The sequence below is a fragment of the Acanthochromis polyacanthus genome, chromosome 1, assembly GCF_021347895.1.
Source record: "Acanthochromis polyacanthus isolate Apoly-LR-REF ecotype Palm Island chromosome 1, KAUST_Apoly_ChrSc, whole genome shotgun sequence".
In the NCBI taxonomy this organism is placed as follows: Eukaryota; Metazoa; Chordata; class Actinopteri; family Pomacentridae; genus Acanthochromis; species Acanthochromis polyacanthus.
This window is the reverse complement of record NC_067113.1, coordinates 41,111,100-41,127,278: the sequence shown is the minus strand read 5'-3', so window position 1 is coordinate 41,127,278 and position 16,179 is coordinate 41,111,100. Positions and strand designations below refer to the sequence as shown.

The 16,179-nt window shown below is 43.0% G+C and overlaps 2 protein-coding genes across 2 annotated transcripts in view; one reads left to right on the top strand and one right to left on the bottom strand.

The window, feature by feature from the left end:
* sema3c (sema domain, immunoglobulin domain (Ig), short basic domain, secreted, (semaphorin) 3C) overlaps positions 1-3,996 on the top strand; it is a 57,594-nt gene extending 53,598 nt beyond the window's left edge. The window contains exon 18 of the mRNA XM_022199145.2: positions 2,082-3,996. Coding sequence (XP_022054837.1) covers positions 2,082-2,507 — 426 coding nt within the window. The 3' untranslated portion in view covers positions 2,508-3,996. The remainder of the gene's footprint in view (positions 1-2,081) is intronic.
* Positions 3,997-6,118: 2,122 nt separating this feature from the next.
* On the bottom strand, positions 6,119-11,484 carry cd36 (CD36 molecule (thrombospondin receptor)). Its single transcript, XM_022199146.2, has 12 exons — positions 11,247-11,484; positions 10,739-10,899; positions 10,501-10,645; positions 8,419-8,574; positions 8,234-8,325; positions 8,034-8,083; positions 7,866-7,935; positions 7,454-7,641; positions 7,205-7,323; positions 7,042-7,115; positions 6,822-6,876; positions 6,119-6,715 (listed from the first exon to the last, which is right to left on the bottom strand). The coding sequence occupies exons 1-12, from the start codon at positions 11,367-11,369 to the stop codon at positions 6,539-6,541; spliced, it is 1,410 nt and encodes a 469-aa protein (XP_022054838.2). The 5' UTR covers positions 11,370-11,484; the 3' UTR covers positions 6,119-6,538.
* Between the last annotated feature and the right edge of the window lie 4,695 nt (positions 11,485-16,179).

The window sequence follows — 16,179 nt, the reverse complement described above, 5'->3', positions numbered from 1 at the left end:
GATTTTCTCAGTTTTGAGTGGTTGTGTCGTTCCTCCGGCAACGTTCAGTTGTTTGTTTACCCTCGGAATGGCGAGTCCTCAGCAGAAGGTGTTCTGCATTCTCGAGTTCGCGACAACAAATTCGGTTGTCACGGTGCAATGTGATTTTCGAAGGTGATTCGACATTAATCCGCCCTCTCCTGAGAACATTGGATGCTACCACTAACCTCGGTGACCTTAAACATTGAATAACAGCGATCAACTCGGTGGATGATGATATGCTGATATGCTGCAGGTGGAGGCCACATTGAACACTTGTAAGACAGGAAATAAAAGTTGATTGTGAGTAGAATACTTGTAACTTGGCTGGAGCTTTCTATTGCTTTTTCTTATTATAATATTGAGTAATGAAGTTGGTTCATTCTTTTTGAGCAACCCTGTACCTACGTGATGCACATTGTGATTCAGAGCCACATATTTGTGGGTGACGAGTTAACTGAAAAATACACTGAACAAAAATATAAATGCAGCATGTCACCTTTCATTTAATTATGTCCATTATTTTTAACACAGGGGAATAAACATTTGTTGTTCCAACACACGGCATCTCAACAAAGGAATGAACAGAATAAAACAAACAAGTGTGCTCTGTAATGGAAACGATAATGGGCAGACTGAGAGTGAGGTCATGGACCAGATATCCCGAATCGGTAACAAATATGTCCACCGTTTAAAACCCAGCTGTGACACATAGAGGTAATGGGTTTGTTGTTAATTCTGGCTTGTTGAATGTTCGCTCAGTCTTTCTGAAGGTCTGGGCTGTGCTGGCAGACAGATTAAAATTAAGAAGCTTGATTGTCATTGCAAGGGATACAATGAAATTCCATTTGATAGGATCCTGTTGTCAGACACATCCATGCAGAGCACCATGTAGCAAACTGTCCGACACTCAAAAAATTGTTCAGTAGTGCTGGCCCGAATAGTGGTTTCTGGCCTCCGAATAACCGGGCCCTATTGAAGACGAATATCCGAACATTCGTTCCGCCCCGTATCGTCCAACGGGGAGGGGGAGGGGGGGCTGGGGGGGTTGGTTGCGGCGGAGATGGCCCGAATATTCGGATCCGTTCATCTGGTCTCCCAGCAACCCGGCCATTCGGGTGGTGGTAACAAACACGAATGGATTAGCCGAGATGAGCCGAACACGACGGGATGAGCCGAAGTGGGCCGAAGGCGAAGGGAAGAGACGAGTTCCGAATATTTTCGTCTGGGGGGAGGAGAGAGTGATCACATAGACATATGTGTATATGTTTATGTGATCACACGAGGAGATGAGCCGATATGAGCTGATGTGGGCCGAAGGCGGAGGGAAGACAGTAACGCAACATATTCTTTCCGCAGGGGTAACGTCTGACTGGGGGGAGCGAATATTCGGATACAAAAATTAATATCCGAATACCGCCGTAGCGAACGAATACTCGGATATTCGGGTCCATCCCTATTGTTTAGACGGAAAATGGTTGTGTTCCAGTGTCCGGCTGTGTCTCTGAATGACATACTAGTATCCAGCGTTCCAACGGCATCATCTTGTTATCAGAGGCATCATGTCATTTGAATGAAACTGCATTTTAAGGTGGACTTGTATAGTCACTGGTCAAAGGAGCGTCTCACCCCTCTGTCTGATTGCAGTTCTTTAAAACCACACTAGACGAGGGTTTGGATTAACTGAGTGGTCAGGAAATAATGCTAACAGTAATTTCCATATATACACACAATACACATTAAAAATAGTAAAAACAAGCGAGACAGGGCAATTGGTGTCAGATGGAATATGCAGTTTTGATCAGATGTTCCTCAGTTGGGGTGGAAATGAATTCCAGAGACGGTAGCATTAAATCCTTTTAGTATGCTGTGTTTATATTTTTGCTTGTTGTATATTCATTTAGTGATAAGATTTCCTTGTGGTTCTTTAATTGGGTTGAGATTAGATTACTGTAAGAAACTTGGCACATTGCATTATTTTCATCCAAACACAAAGGGATCCTTGAATCTGCCTTCAGTCGTCATTCTTTCTTTTTCCCACTCTCGTATTTGCATCCCTGCAGGTAAAGCTGAGTGATCGCGTTCTCTCCACCGATCAAGGCCTCCTCATCCGCTCCGTCCAGCTGTCCGACCAGGGCCTTTACTACTGCCTGACCACGGAGAACGGCTTCAAACGCACTGTCGCCAAAATCCGCCTGCGCGTTCTGAGCGAGGCCATGGTGAGCGTGCTGACTGACAAGCAGCAGTCCCCGTGGGCGTGGGCCAGCTCTCTGCACCCCAAGACCCTGTTGTCAGCCTTCAGTCCTGCAGAGAGCCTGGCTGTGCAACAATACTGCAAAGAGAGGAAGGAGCTCCAGAATCTCCAGCAGAGGCAGCAACAGCAGCAGCAGCCACCGCCCGGACCACTCAGGGGGGATTTGGCCAAACTCAAGCCGCTGCTGGACCGAAGGAAGAGCCGCAATCGACGCAACCACCTCCCGGAAGACTGACACGGGGAGCTGGCAGCTGCAGAAACTGACTCGCATGCCTTCCTCTAATCCTATACCCCTACAAAGCAGTTTACAGAGCCTCATTTTCTCATCTCAACCGCAGAGCTGCACTGTGGATGTACAGTAAAACGAGGAGGTGGGTGTGGGGAGTTCTCTCTTTTTCTTGCATGAGGTACTGTGACTTGATGGCCGTGACGTACACCAACACACACAACCACGAGCCGTTCATTCTCTGCCACAGTCACAACACAAACTGAGGTGGCAAACGTTACGACCGCCACTATTAACCGCAGTCTCAGCTGGCAGTGCTCACGTTGGGACGCAGCTTTATCGTCATATTCTAAATATCGGGGTGGAAAGTGAAGCGGTCGGATATTAGCTGTCAACAGATTCGTAATTTCAAATCATGATATTCAATGAATGTGACTGAAAAGGGACAAAGGGAGACAGATGCATGTTTGACAGTGAGTGCCCTCGCTCCAGAAGTATTACAATAGTATTTTATCAGATTCTAGCCACATTTGAATGTTTTATAACTAACCAAAATTTCTCTCTTCCAGGAAAACTACAGGGGCTTTGTGGGGACATGGAGGGTAATAACATACTGTTTACAATAGCACTGGTTAGACAAAACATAGATGGCAATTAGACCCAATAAAAGTGTTGTATTACAGCGATGAAAGCCAGAAATGTATTAGTTCAGAGGCCAAATTGTAAATGCAGAGCCGATTCCCAAATAGAAATGAGGAAATTTAGTCAAACATGAAGTCCCATGCGAGTTCTCCCCAATATTTATTGCTATTACTCAGAAAATGTGCCTCACCGCAATCCAGCTATATCACATTTCCCAAGTTTTCGGCACAGAAGCATGTTTGTAGAATTCATCAGTAACGTAGAGGTATCTAAATCCTTGCTCGGGTTCGATTTTTAGCAACCAAGCTAGCAGATACGCACATTGTAGTTAGTGTACAACTTAGAGGTTTACATGATGAGGCTGATGGATTCACATTCTCTACAGCAACGTGGACATGCTTTCATTAGAAGTAGTCGTGAGGTCGTCTGTGAGGTAGACCATTTGACATTTGTGAATAGGCTATTTTTGTTTTCCAAGTGTAGCTGATGTAGATAGAGATTATTTGTCGCTTGTGTACAGAGTATTTTCCTCTCATTTGTTTCATTCTTTTAATTTAATGCTGCGCCGGGTTTTGTGAAAATGTGTTTTCATTGTGTATTTAATTTCAGCATATTTCACCAACTAACTCTTGACTGTATCTGCACATTGCGGAGACATACGGTATTATTTTCATTCTGAGAAAAGACTTTTAAGTGTGTACCTTCCCTCGTGCGGATCTCTGCTTCACGTTTAATAAAACTGTGTGACCAGCATCATGTCAACTTCAACTCAGTGTAATTTTCGTGTTATGAAACATATGTATTTCTATTTATTAATGCCATGATAGCCTGAATAAATATGTTCAGATGAATCTCAGTTTTGCAGAAAGATCATACAGTTTATTTTAAGGCAAAAGTGTTATTAGTAAAACATCTCAAAAAGTGGACTTTTGTGGTATTGGCCGATGCATCCTCCATCTGTCTACTCGCTTTAAGATAACAGGCTTATTCCATTGCTTGAAAGGGATTGTTTGGCATTTTAGGAAATGTTGCTGTTCCCTTTCATGCCAAGACTTTGATGAGAAGATTATTACCACATTAGTTGTGTCTCAAATCACTGACTGCTTTCTTTGAAGGCTGCAAGACCAAATACATCATAGCGGTGTAACAAGGCTGTTCCATTTTGAAGACCGTCTTCAAATACAGTCAGAAAATGCAGCTGTCTAAACCCCAGTGCCGTTTGTGGATGATAATTGGATAGATACAAATATTAAAGTGTCGCTGCAACTGTTAAGTTTGGAAGTTTGACAGGATTGTTGTTTTTTTTTATATAAGAATATGGACAGGAAGTCCTCTGTAGAGAACGCCATCTCTTCTACCAAAGCCTGCTGTCTACCCCAACATATACAAACCTTAACCACAATAATCACAGCAGAGTGTCCCCTGACTGCATCTCTCACTCTCATACAATCAAGCATCGGCTATTTAAAACCCTTCATAGTGTTCTAACAAGTCGGTGCCAATGCAAGATGGTCAAAGTGGGCAACCTGCCTTCCTCCCGCTTCTCCTCCTCCAACCTGGATTATGATCCATAACACAGCATTTTGTGTGGGCACATTTTTGAACTTCAAATAATCTGTCAATCCTTATTTGACCCCAATTTAGAAACTTGCCATAGAGGTATGAGTCAATAAACTGTGTGCTTGCATATGGAAAGCATTGGTTTTAGTTTTTTCTTTCTAAATTTAAGTATGTTGTGCATTTTGTACTTGATAATTTGATATCATAGTGAGATAAATTGAACCGATACCTTTAGGTCGAAGGTTGCAGCCTTGGAGATGCAGCCCCAAACTGCAGTTCCTCAAATGGCCACTTGAGGCTGGCTCCAAAAGGTTGTTCATCTCCATAGACTCCTGTTAAAATGCCCAACTTTACAGCCAAAATAGATGTGGTTCCACCTGGTACAAAGTCCAGGTGGATTTTTATTTAACGTAACCGTAACATAACGGATAATTAAGGACATGACTGCTTGAAGTGGCAGGTGGGTGCCACCATAGGACAGTTGGTTCCACTTGCTCTCCACCTCTGCTCATTTTGTGATTAGCCAGGAGTTAGCAAACTCATTAACAGATGGTGATGGTCTGAACCACCATACTGAGCTTCAAACTCGCTTCTCAAGAAATCTATAGGTAACATCCTAGAGGCTTCAGCCATTTTTATCCACAGCGTAGCATGGTTCTGTCAGAAGGTACTAAATCTACCTGTTTAACACACTGAATGTTATTTCTGAACGCAAACACTAGATGGTGGCTTCGCTGAGGGTTTTGTGCCTGATTTCTTTCCTTTGCTCAGAACCAGACCAGCTGCTTCCCTGTTTTCACTCTGTTTGCTAAATTTAGCTCCCAAGCTGCTAGATGTAGCTTCAGATTTATAGTGCAGACATGAGAGCGGGATTAATCTTCTCATCTAACTCTCATCAAGAAAGCAAAAAGGCATACTTTGAGGGGTTTAACAATAAGTGAAACCTGAAACTTGAACCCTAAATTTCAAATGTCAAGACACAGGTACCTGGTGCACCGAAAGGTTACCAATCAAACGTTCCCAGACAGAGCACCAAGTCTGTTTTAATCTCAGTAAAATACTCCCTTGTATGTGTGACATGTAAGGTTCAGGTCCAACGGTAGAACCAAAGACACCCTTAGGAGGCTGCCGAGGGTCATTTAAAACCCATAAAACCTAAGAGTGCTCTCCAGCTGAGCAGAAATACTGCTTTCTCACCAAACAAACTCCAGAACCATTCACAACACGGCATAATCATCCCCCAGCTCTACTTTATTACACTTTATGATATATGGGCCTCTCAAGATAAAGAGGAAAGTGCGTACAATGCAGAGATTTGTTCCAGCGAAGGGGACAGTCTGACCTGTATTGTGAGCCGAGGCGGGTGTAGACTGGTTAGATAACCAGGTGTAAAAACAGTCCAATACTCAATGAAAAAGTCACTTTTTCAGCTTTTATTCATGTAGAACACACTAGTTCAGCAGAGGATATTAACATTCGCGCAATAATAGATTCATGTGCATTTCTTTCATAGGATGTCGAACGAACCCATTTCTCTCTTCTCAGAGATCTTTAATGGATTACATGACAGTTAAGAGGAGTTTTCACCTGCTCTCCCTCTAGAAATCCCTGATTGAGTCAATGTTACAGTGTTTGCAATTAAATGATATTACTTGGCAAAGGAATCCAGCTTATCAGCTTTTACAAAATCACAGTATTCCTCCCTTGGTATCAAAGGAGGTATTACATTATAAATAACACTGAAATTACAAAAAAGTGCAAGTCTATATCAAAAGGTTTGACGCCCCGTAGCAGCTTGAATGCACTGTGCTCTCACATACAACAATCAATCAGTTCATTCACACGAACTTGCTTTGGTTACATCTCTTCCTCACCACGCAGTAGGAGACGAGGCACACGACGAAGATGCCCACACCTACACCCAACAGTACTTTCTGTATGATCTCCAACAGGTTGACATTGGAGATAATTTCGTCCTGAAACATTTGCGCCGTTTCGTCATCCAACATAGCCGTCTGGATGCACAGAGGAGACAGAGAACGAGAGAGCGGTTGATTTACATGCATGCCGAGCTGACAGACGATACACTTCATGACTGCAGGGCTTCATCTTTCAACTTACCTCATTCAGCCAAACAAGTGGGAATAGGGTATAGTCTTTGACTTTCTTAAGCACCCTGCAGGGAAAGACTTCATTATTTGACATTCAGAGCATGATGCTGCCTCAAACCTTCTGTCTTTGACTCGTGTGACATTTTGGGAATTGTGCTTGTTCAAGATTTTTTATTATTCACGTCCAAGCAGAAGGTAGCTTCCATACAAAAAGGTGAACCACAACTTACGTGATGACGTTTGATGGTCCATACATCATATTCACTTGAATTCTCTTGGCGAAATGCAGGGTAAACCCAGTTAGCTGGTGGAAATGTACAACAAAAAAATGAGCATCTGTTCGATACTGCTGTCCCAGATAGCTGAAAATGGGAATAAATCATTTGTTCGTACAGGTTCGACGTCGAAGAAGGTTTTATGGTGCTCCTCGTCAGGGTTGAGGCCCAGCACGTCCTCCCGCAGATGTGGGCTGCCATGAAGGAAGTGAGGCAGAGAGATGAAGATGGGTCTTCCTGTTCACATGGCAAACACAGAATTTCAATTCAAAATGTCCAGCTGAGCAGAATGACTAAACAGTAGATGACAGTGAAGTTCCAGTCGAATCTGGATATATTGTGCGTCACAAAGCAGACGTTTACTGACCGTCTTGACAGGAGCCGATGTCCAGTACTCCTGCCATGGTGCAATTCTTGCTAGTTTCAAGGTTTTTGCAGAAACACTTGTTGTCTGGGTTGTCCACCGGGGAGGCCAGAGTGGACGGGAGGAGGGAAAAGCGATATACATCAATCCCTTTCAGATTCACAGTTGCTTCATAGCTGGCAGACACAGACCTGGAGACAAAGCAGTAGAGAGGTTACCTCCACTTAGACTTTCATATGCTGTACATACTAACCTTTGCCTTTATTGAGCAACTCAGTTCTGACAATACTTGAACTGAAAACCTTTGATCTCAAGTAGCAACTGGGACAATCAAAAACTGCACTGCCCCAATAAATATCTACCAAATCACAGCCAGACTAGATCAGACGAAGCTGAAAAGTGAACCCTTTCTCACCTGCAGATATCAGAAGAAAATAAATAGAGGGGCTTCGTCTTGTCCACAAAGGGTGGGAAGGAGGAAGCATCTGAGAAAAGAAGAAATGAAATCTGGTCATAAAACTGCCTCGTCTCCATTATTATGAAAATGTATTATCAGTCGGGTTGAGAATAAAAAGTATCTTACCTGTTCCGTTGATCATGTCACAATATTCGTCTTCCCAAAAGGGTAACTTCCTGTGGGTCAAAATTCACATGTTCACAATTTGATTCAACATTTCAGTGTGAATATCACATCTCGTGTCAATATGTGTTGAAACCCTTAAGAGATACTGGTTCTGAATCTAAATTCAGTGTCTCTTTTACTTGATTTATAATTGGACTCACGTTTCTCCTCTCCACCTCTCAATTTTTGAAACTTTAGAGATGTCGTCCTTCCCATTGAAGACATTGTAGTAGCCGTCATACGTACCGTTGTACTATGGAAAACATATTTCACTTAATAAACTGATTTAATCATTGCATTTCACTCCATTTGTAGATCTTATCCCTTCTTTGATTTTTACACTTACAGGTGAGAATAGGCCCACAGTTTCTTTCAGTATGGGGTCTGAGTAACCCCATAGCATTTCCTTGACTGTACGCCGCTGGAACAGGGAGGAATTGGTTGACTTTATCAGATTCTCTAGAACAGAATGAAGCAGTTTTGGAACCAGTGCGTACGCTCCCTGAAAGAGAATCAAAATAAATTCAGGTGTCAGATAGAAACGGAAGGAAAACAGGCAAAACTGCTGTGTACACAACTACAGCTGTTGCTTCAGGAGATAAGCCGAGATGTAATCCCCTTTTATGATTGTGTTATTCCAGAGTTACCGCACAGCTTTTGCTTACGCTCATTATTTAAGCCTTATCAAAGTTTGCTGAGTAAACATTAAACTGGCCATCATGAAAAACTGTCAATGCCACTTGCAAATGATGGCCTCTTAGTGGTTCAGAATTTCCAGTCTCCAGTACAACAAGACCAGAATAATTAGGACGAATAGAAAACATGCGATCCATACACACTTAATGGACACTTAAGGGCCATAGATTTCTGTGAAGTTCAGTTACTTCAAATGTTTGATACTACCCTCCTGAAGCCTTTTATTGTGGCTCACTATACATAGGTGAGGGTATAAACCTGCCATTTCCGACTTCATGTGACATTTTCCTTCCCCTCTTCTATTTGTATGCTACATTTTGCTTGTCCTTTTACTACAGCAAACAATATCAATGTCCTCTACCAACCTGCACAAAACAAATTGCAAGTTTTAACAAAGATTTTGAACATTTAAATGCCACCATTTACCCTTTAAATGGCAGTGTCTGACACCCAATGGGCTAATGGTCCATCAAAACAACGCTCCACTGGCACTATTTTGCAGGGACATCATGGGCAATCGCGATTAGTTTAAAGACAAAAATAGACCCAGAACAATTTTTTTTTACCTTATAGCAGAATGAGAATGAGGTGCAATCAGACCATTCTACAGCACGGACACACACACACACAGGAGAATTGAGACTAAACATGTTTCTCCGTTGTAGATAGATCCTTTCAAATCTCTATCTTTGGAGTTTGGCCAAAGTAAATACAAAAATGAGTCCCAAGCATTATTAGCTTACGAGTAGTCTGACTCACCAGATGTAAAGGTTGGGTATAAACTACAAATTGCCCTCTGAAGATGATAAGATTTGGATTGTGGTTCTTTTGATGAATTAACTGTTGCATAATGAGAGCCTCTCTGTATGCAAAAGTTTCATCAAAACAATTCCCTCCATTACTGTTTTGCAGGGCTCGGTTGCTGAAACCAAGGCTTAGCTGTACCAGTACGATGGTGATTGGTTTTAGGAAAGAAAAATCATTCAGAACTTTTTTCCATCTATAGCAAAAATGATAATAAGGTGTGATCAGACCATTCTACAGCACTGATGCAATGATGGGGAAGCTAGCCAGCTAACAATAGGTGACTATTCATTAACAAAACATGCTAAATTTGGCAAAGTAAACACAGAGATTAGCCCGCTATATTAGCATTTGCAGCTAAGTGCATGCAAGCTGCACAGAAACTTCAGGGCTAACCAAGCTAGCAAGTTAAACACCGTTTTTTGGCTAACCAAGTCCGCTATTTATCTGAGGACAATATTAAAGAAAGAATTTATTTCGACAGAGAGACTCGATGCTAACACTAGTTGATAGACAGTGACCACAACCCTTAACTTAAGCCTTTTATTTCAAATCCTCCTCCTAAAACAAATATAAGTGTAAATAAATAAGGTGTCAACTAATGGAGCAGGAACAAGACAAAATGCACCACAATTCTGCAATGCACTGCATATTTTATGATTCTTTCTCTCTACTCGTTGCTTCTGTGTAGTTTTCAACCTTATAAAAGTATTCCAATCAACAGCCCGGCAAGGTCAGTCTTTGGTTATTCTTCACAAACAAAACATCACAAGTCACACTTGCACTTGCATCACACATCACACTTGCAGACCAAAGCAGCCCACCACAAACAGGCACAGCTTGCTTTGGCGTCACTTGTGTCGGCTGTAGAACAGAGATACAGTAAATGTTAATAGCAGAGTCAGGACACGTTGGCACAGACACTTACAGCAACTGCCAGGTTTAGGGAGGTGATATTGTCTTCTTCTGATCCCACTGACATGAGTGGTTCGAAGATGGCACCCATAGGCAGCAGGAAGGCGACGGTATTATTGGAGTGGAACGTGATGTTTTCTTTGGGAAGATATCTCGTCCTGAAGGCGGGATAGAGTAGATTGTTACATGTTGTGTGTCATATGAAGCATTCCGTTACAATGCTACACAGGAGGTAAATAAATGAACCTTACCTGTATGTATAAGGTCCTTTTTCCACCACCACTGGAACTGCGCCGTAATGCAAAACCTCCAGAGGGTTTTTCAAGTCAAAGAGCCAGAACTGCCTGTACACTGCTGCCCCTGCAGACACCCAGTTGTCATATGCTGTCGTTCCGGGCTCTATGACGGCTTCCTAAACCCCGCAGACACACAGACGGTCTATTTTTAACATACCTCAAAACTGCCAGCAGGCCAGCAGCTCCACTGATACAGGAAAAAAAGGTGAATGCTCTGTTATCAGGTCGTCACAATTTGTTTTATTCCCTCCACGGTGTCTTAAAAATCAGATGAAAACAGTTGGCGTCTTGATGACTATTTGAATTTGAAGCATCCTTTCAAAACGTACGCCTCTTCCCTTCTCATGTCTCCTGATTCACCTTGATCTCCGCATATGCTCTCACACACACACACACACACACACATTCGTCCGCTCTGTCACTCCCCGTCCTCCACAACTCAGGGTGAAACTCGGCACCATACCTTTTCCACCGTCCCCTCAATGATGATCTTCCCCACTGGGATCAGGATGCCTCCCAGGATGGCTACCACCGCCCCAACCACAGCTCCGGCTATCAGTCCGCACCTTCTGTTACAGCAGCCCATGGTGGTGGTGTGCGTTTCCCTCCTTCCACTCGTACGTCTGTCTGTCTGCCTGCCTGCCTGCCTGCCTGCCTGCCTGGCTTGCTGTTCTCCTTCTGTCTCTGTGTTTGTGGTGTGTGCTACTACGTGTGCAGCTCGTGTGTGTTTGCGTCCAAGCAGCAGCAGAAGCAGCTCAGGCAGGCTGTACCATCAGAGGGGCAAGAGGAGGCCAGGTAAAGGCACACACCCCCACGGCAGGTACTCAGGGACCTTTTGTAATTTAAGTTACATAATAATAACAAGATGGGTTTAAGGTTCAGCTGAAAGGTGTCCCTTTAGGTATCACTAAGCAATCTCCGAGCAGCTGATAATAGCTACAAAAGATTGAGGAGAAAGGTTGAGGACTTTGAAACATTCCAGTGATGCGTTATGCTTTTGTTTCATTTTATTTTTATCGAAATCAGTCGCCATAAAGTCATGAATTGTCACTTACGAAGGTTTATCACCCCGCGGGATATCAGTTCGAAATATCCGATGACCTTGTTGCTCAGAGGCATTACAGACATTATTCTGTTCCCTGTCCTTTCCCTGTCTGCCTTCATGTACAACACACAAACTTAGCAACAGAAAAAAAGAAAGAAAGAAAGGGAGCAGCGCATAAATGATTGAGCGTATTCCCACTGCGGAGACACAGTTATAGAGCCTTATCTGTTCTTAGTGGTTGCACACTCTCATGATGGGGTGGATGTTGAAATGAATTGCTCGTTATCTCCCAAAGATATTTCCATGCACTTATCCGGGTTTGTTGTTGTGATAAAGGATCTGCTTGCACATTGATTTTTGTATGCTGACCATCAACAACAGAGCTCTGGTTATGACCAAATCAGTACGTGCGTTGCAAATCATCTTTTAGTTGGTTTTGGGTTGGGTTGTGTGCTTTGCTGCTTTCTACTCAGACAAACATCGTATAGCCTGGCACGCTGCTCAACACGCCAGATTGTGGATATGACAGATTGTGGTTATGACGGAGGCACGCAAACTGGGAAATGGGCTACTCCAGCACTTCATTAATGCCACTGGAAGGAGGGACAGAATGGTCAAATGATAGAGTAGATATATTCGGGCAGAGTAAATGTTTGGATCCCGTAGTGCAACTGAATAGAGCATTTTGATAATGTGCATCCACAGTTTCTAACATGTGAATCTGCACAACATAATAACCTAAAAGACATAATGAGACGTTTTAGACAGCTCCTCCAGTGCAACAAAATCATTGTGTGATCCGGCACAAGGGGATGTGGCATTTTATTTGTGTTTTTCTTTATACCTTTATTGTTTGCTTTGCATTTATTTATGGTTTATTGGGTTGCTGTGTGTTTTGAGTTTATTTGCATGTGTAATTAGTTGTTGCCACCTACCTGCCGTAGCCATGACCACCCCAAATCACATGTTTTTCCCCAATCACTGAGTCCTGGGCAATCACCCTCAGCTGTGCGTGGTTGGAGCCAGGAACAATAAAGCAACTGAACGGGAGCAGCAGAAAGACGCCGAGACCAAGGGAAGAGCAGCAGACAGGCAGGCGCCAAGGGCGCAAAGAGCGCCAAGCCACATCGCAACTGTCCTAAAGGGGCTGAAGGAAAGGCACACGTACCGGAGACCGCGAGCCCGCAAGTGTTACGACGTGATTCACACGCAGCGGCAGGGAGAAGTCCCTGCCTGCCGTGTAAGTACCGAGAGAGAAAGTAGTAGCACTTGGCGGACATGAGCTAAGCTAACACTGTCGTTGTACGAGAACGCAGACTGCCGCTTGTTGTTGTGTCTACGTAAGGGTTCCCAGCATGCCAGAGGAGCGGCCAGCCAGGTGGAATTCTGAGACGAGTGAAGCGGCGTCGTGAGCTAACACACATAGGGGCAGCGGTTTCCTTCACCTCTGGTGTGACCTGGTGCGTGTGACCGAGGGGACTCCACCGACCTGGATCGGAAGGCTGCCTGCATCCCCGACTGCCCTTTAGCCCCTGCTCAAGGACGGTGCCATTTCTAGCTTGTTTTAAGCGTTTTATTCACATTGTGCATTTTTGGCCCACTTGTTTTTATTGTATTTTAATGGACTTTTAGGATAAAACTATTTTTATTCATGGGCATTTTTAAATAGTTTTAATCATTCTGTATTACAGCTTAATAATTGCACCTCCCTGTCTTGTCCTCCTTGGCAAATTCTAAGTGTGCTCCACCCGGTCATTACTCAAGTTTTGCAATATTTGCTTCTCTGGTCATTTACTCATTTATTCCACAATTCAGCCCTTGCAATAGCCCCCATCCCCATCACAATTGTATAGTGCAATTGTGATTTGTGTGTATCTCTGGTGCAGTGAACTCTTTGAATTCATGCGATGCTCTATTGTGATCTGCTGGAAATCATATTTAATATACAGTCATGGTAAAAATGAGCCCCACCCAGCCATCACCGATAGATACAGGTACCTGATGATGACAGTAAAGATGTATTCTGATGAGCGATTCTTTGTATAATAATCATGTTTCTCTTGCTGTACCCATGAAACTATGATCATTTTTTTTTTGCATAAATGTGATCTGGCTTCCCCATGTTTCCCCAAATGTGGGGAAGCCAGATCCCATTTATGCGCTGCGTCATGGAGAACCTTCATCAACAGTCCAATCCATGTGATCCCAGCAAAGATTAACCGGGCTTTCCTCTGCCTTTCCTTGATGAAGGGCTTCTTCCTGCTTTGTGTGACTTCAGACCAGCTTCAACAAGTCGCTTTCCAACTGTCTTTACCAACAAGTCACACTTCTGGACAGTGTCAACTCATTTTAAGGTCCCTGGAGGTCTGGCGAGTGCATGGTCATCTCGTGGGGCAGAAAGATGTTTCCTGCCACAACCAGCTAGCAGTTTGGTAGAAACATGAAACACTTTGATTTGTTTTTTTCCTGGCAAAACGAATGGCTGTCTTGGAGATCTTCAATTTTTTTTTTGCTACCTGTCTCTCACTCATGCCAATTTCCAGCAGTGCCAAAATGCTTTCCTTTGTGGCTTCACATGATTCTTTAATTTTAGACATTAAGTGAGAGCTGATAACTTTTGAGTTGTGCTACGGCTTGAATATCAGCAGGAAACCACTCTAGGCCTTTGCATGTGTAGTGCTACTTATGACATGAAATGACCTCTTATATACCCTGGGAATATAATGAAGCTGAAGCATAACAAATAGGTTGTTGCTAGAGGTACGGACCCGTACCTGTAGCCTGTGGCCTACGGATACGGCACTTTCCATTTGCCAATCAGATACGCCAGATCTGGTCATGTGACTCCCAGTAGACACCAGAGGTACGGACACGTAGCATCGGTACTACAGCTACGGACCCTAACCTTAACCCTTGCTTACCTTTCAACAGTTTGCAGTGGTTAGCAGCTTCTTGACTCGCGAGACTCGCATACGGGTCCGTATCTGTCGGCAAATGGAAAGTGCCGTATCCGTAGGCCACAGGTTACGGGTACGGGTCTGTAGACACTACCTAACAAATAGGACATAAAGTGTTATAATCAGCTGCATTTTTGTTGTGTTCACTGTATTCTTCAGGTAATATACCTTTAGTGTTACCACGTACTAAAATGAACAAGAAATTGAAGAAAATAAGGGTGATTTAATCATTTTTCCCCCCCATGACTTTACATTCTGTGGTCTGTAAACACACTATTTCCATCTCTGTGGAGTTACTTATTCTTACCACTAGAGGGCAGCACCATCATTCCCTCATCTCCGACTGCAGGCTGAAAACAGAGGCCCTGCTTCCACACAATAGTTCATACAGAGACGTCTCCTCATGCAAAAATAAATCTGACCTGGCTGACTTCAGTATTTATCTTCTAAATACACTTTCAAGATCACCTGGACACACACTAAGTTTATGCTTTGCCAGCTGCTGTGTGAGTTTTTCGGAATTAAACTCATCCATCAACAAAATAAAAGCATTTTCCTCCCCAAAACATAGCTTCTGCTTGTTTTTTATAGTATCTGAAAGTCACTGAAGACAGATCTGGTGAGCAGGCCTTCATTAGAGGAAAGTATAGTTCATTGGCCTGCCTTTCCCTCACCTTCCTGCGGGCTTTGTTGACATATCATGCAGCTTTTTTGCTACGTTTTGGAGTCTGACAGTGCCCTCTTGTGGGGAGTGGAACAAAGCAGCAAGCAATATTTGGGGGGGAAAAAAAGTGCTGAGAATGTATTCTCTAACTGCATTACTGCATCGAGATCGTTTTGTTTTTCATCACCTTTGTCCATCGAATTAACCCTCATGTTTGAAAATGTGGGGAAAAATATATATTTTCACAGTGAAACTTCCGATGTCCACATTTTCAACATTTTTGAGATATATTTGAACGTTTTTTGGTGGAAAAAAGAAATGTTAAAAATGTGTCTTAAGAACATTCACAAAAAATGTTGAGAGAGATGTCCAACTTCGTTCAAAACGCATACTAAGTGGTTTGAATAAGTTCTGTTGTTTTCATGTAGTTTTAAGATTCCTGTGTCTCTTCACCTACAGCCAAAATGTGGCTTTTAATTTAATCTGGAATGATCACTATGTACACAGAAGACAATGCACCACTGGTTCTCATTTCTGATTTATTTGACTGAATAAAAATCACAATTCTGGAAAAAAAAATCTATTTTTCTCTATACACATACAGAGAATGCTTGTTCTGTCTGCAGCCGGAAGCCAAACCTTGAAGAGGATTTTATAACTCCTAATGGAAGCAGCAGGGTTTTACATAAGCATGAATATTTTATCATAAGGAGCATTGTCTTTTCCCAAG

What these genes read in the sequence shown, in the direction of transcription:
- cd36 (XM_022199146.2), bottom strand. Translation starts at nt 11,369, where the DNA reads ATGGGCTGCTGTAACAGAAGGTGCGGACTGATAGCCGGAGCTGTGGTT. An exon ending in CTGTGGGCCTATTCTCACCT is followed by an intron (nt 8,326 to 8,418) that starts GTAAGTGTAAAA and finishes TGTTTTCCATAG; the next exon opens with TACAACGGTACGTATGACGG. An exon ending in CCTTCTTCGACGTCGAACCT is followed by an intron (nt 7,116 to 7,204) that starts GTACGAACAAAT and finishes CATTTCCACCAG; the next exon opens with CTAACTGGGTTTACCCTGCA.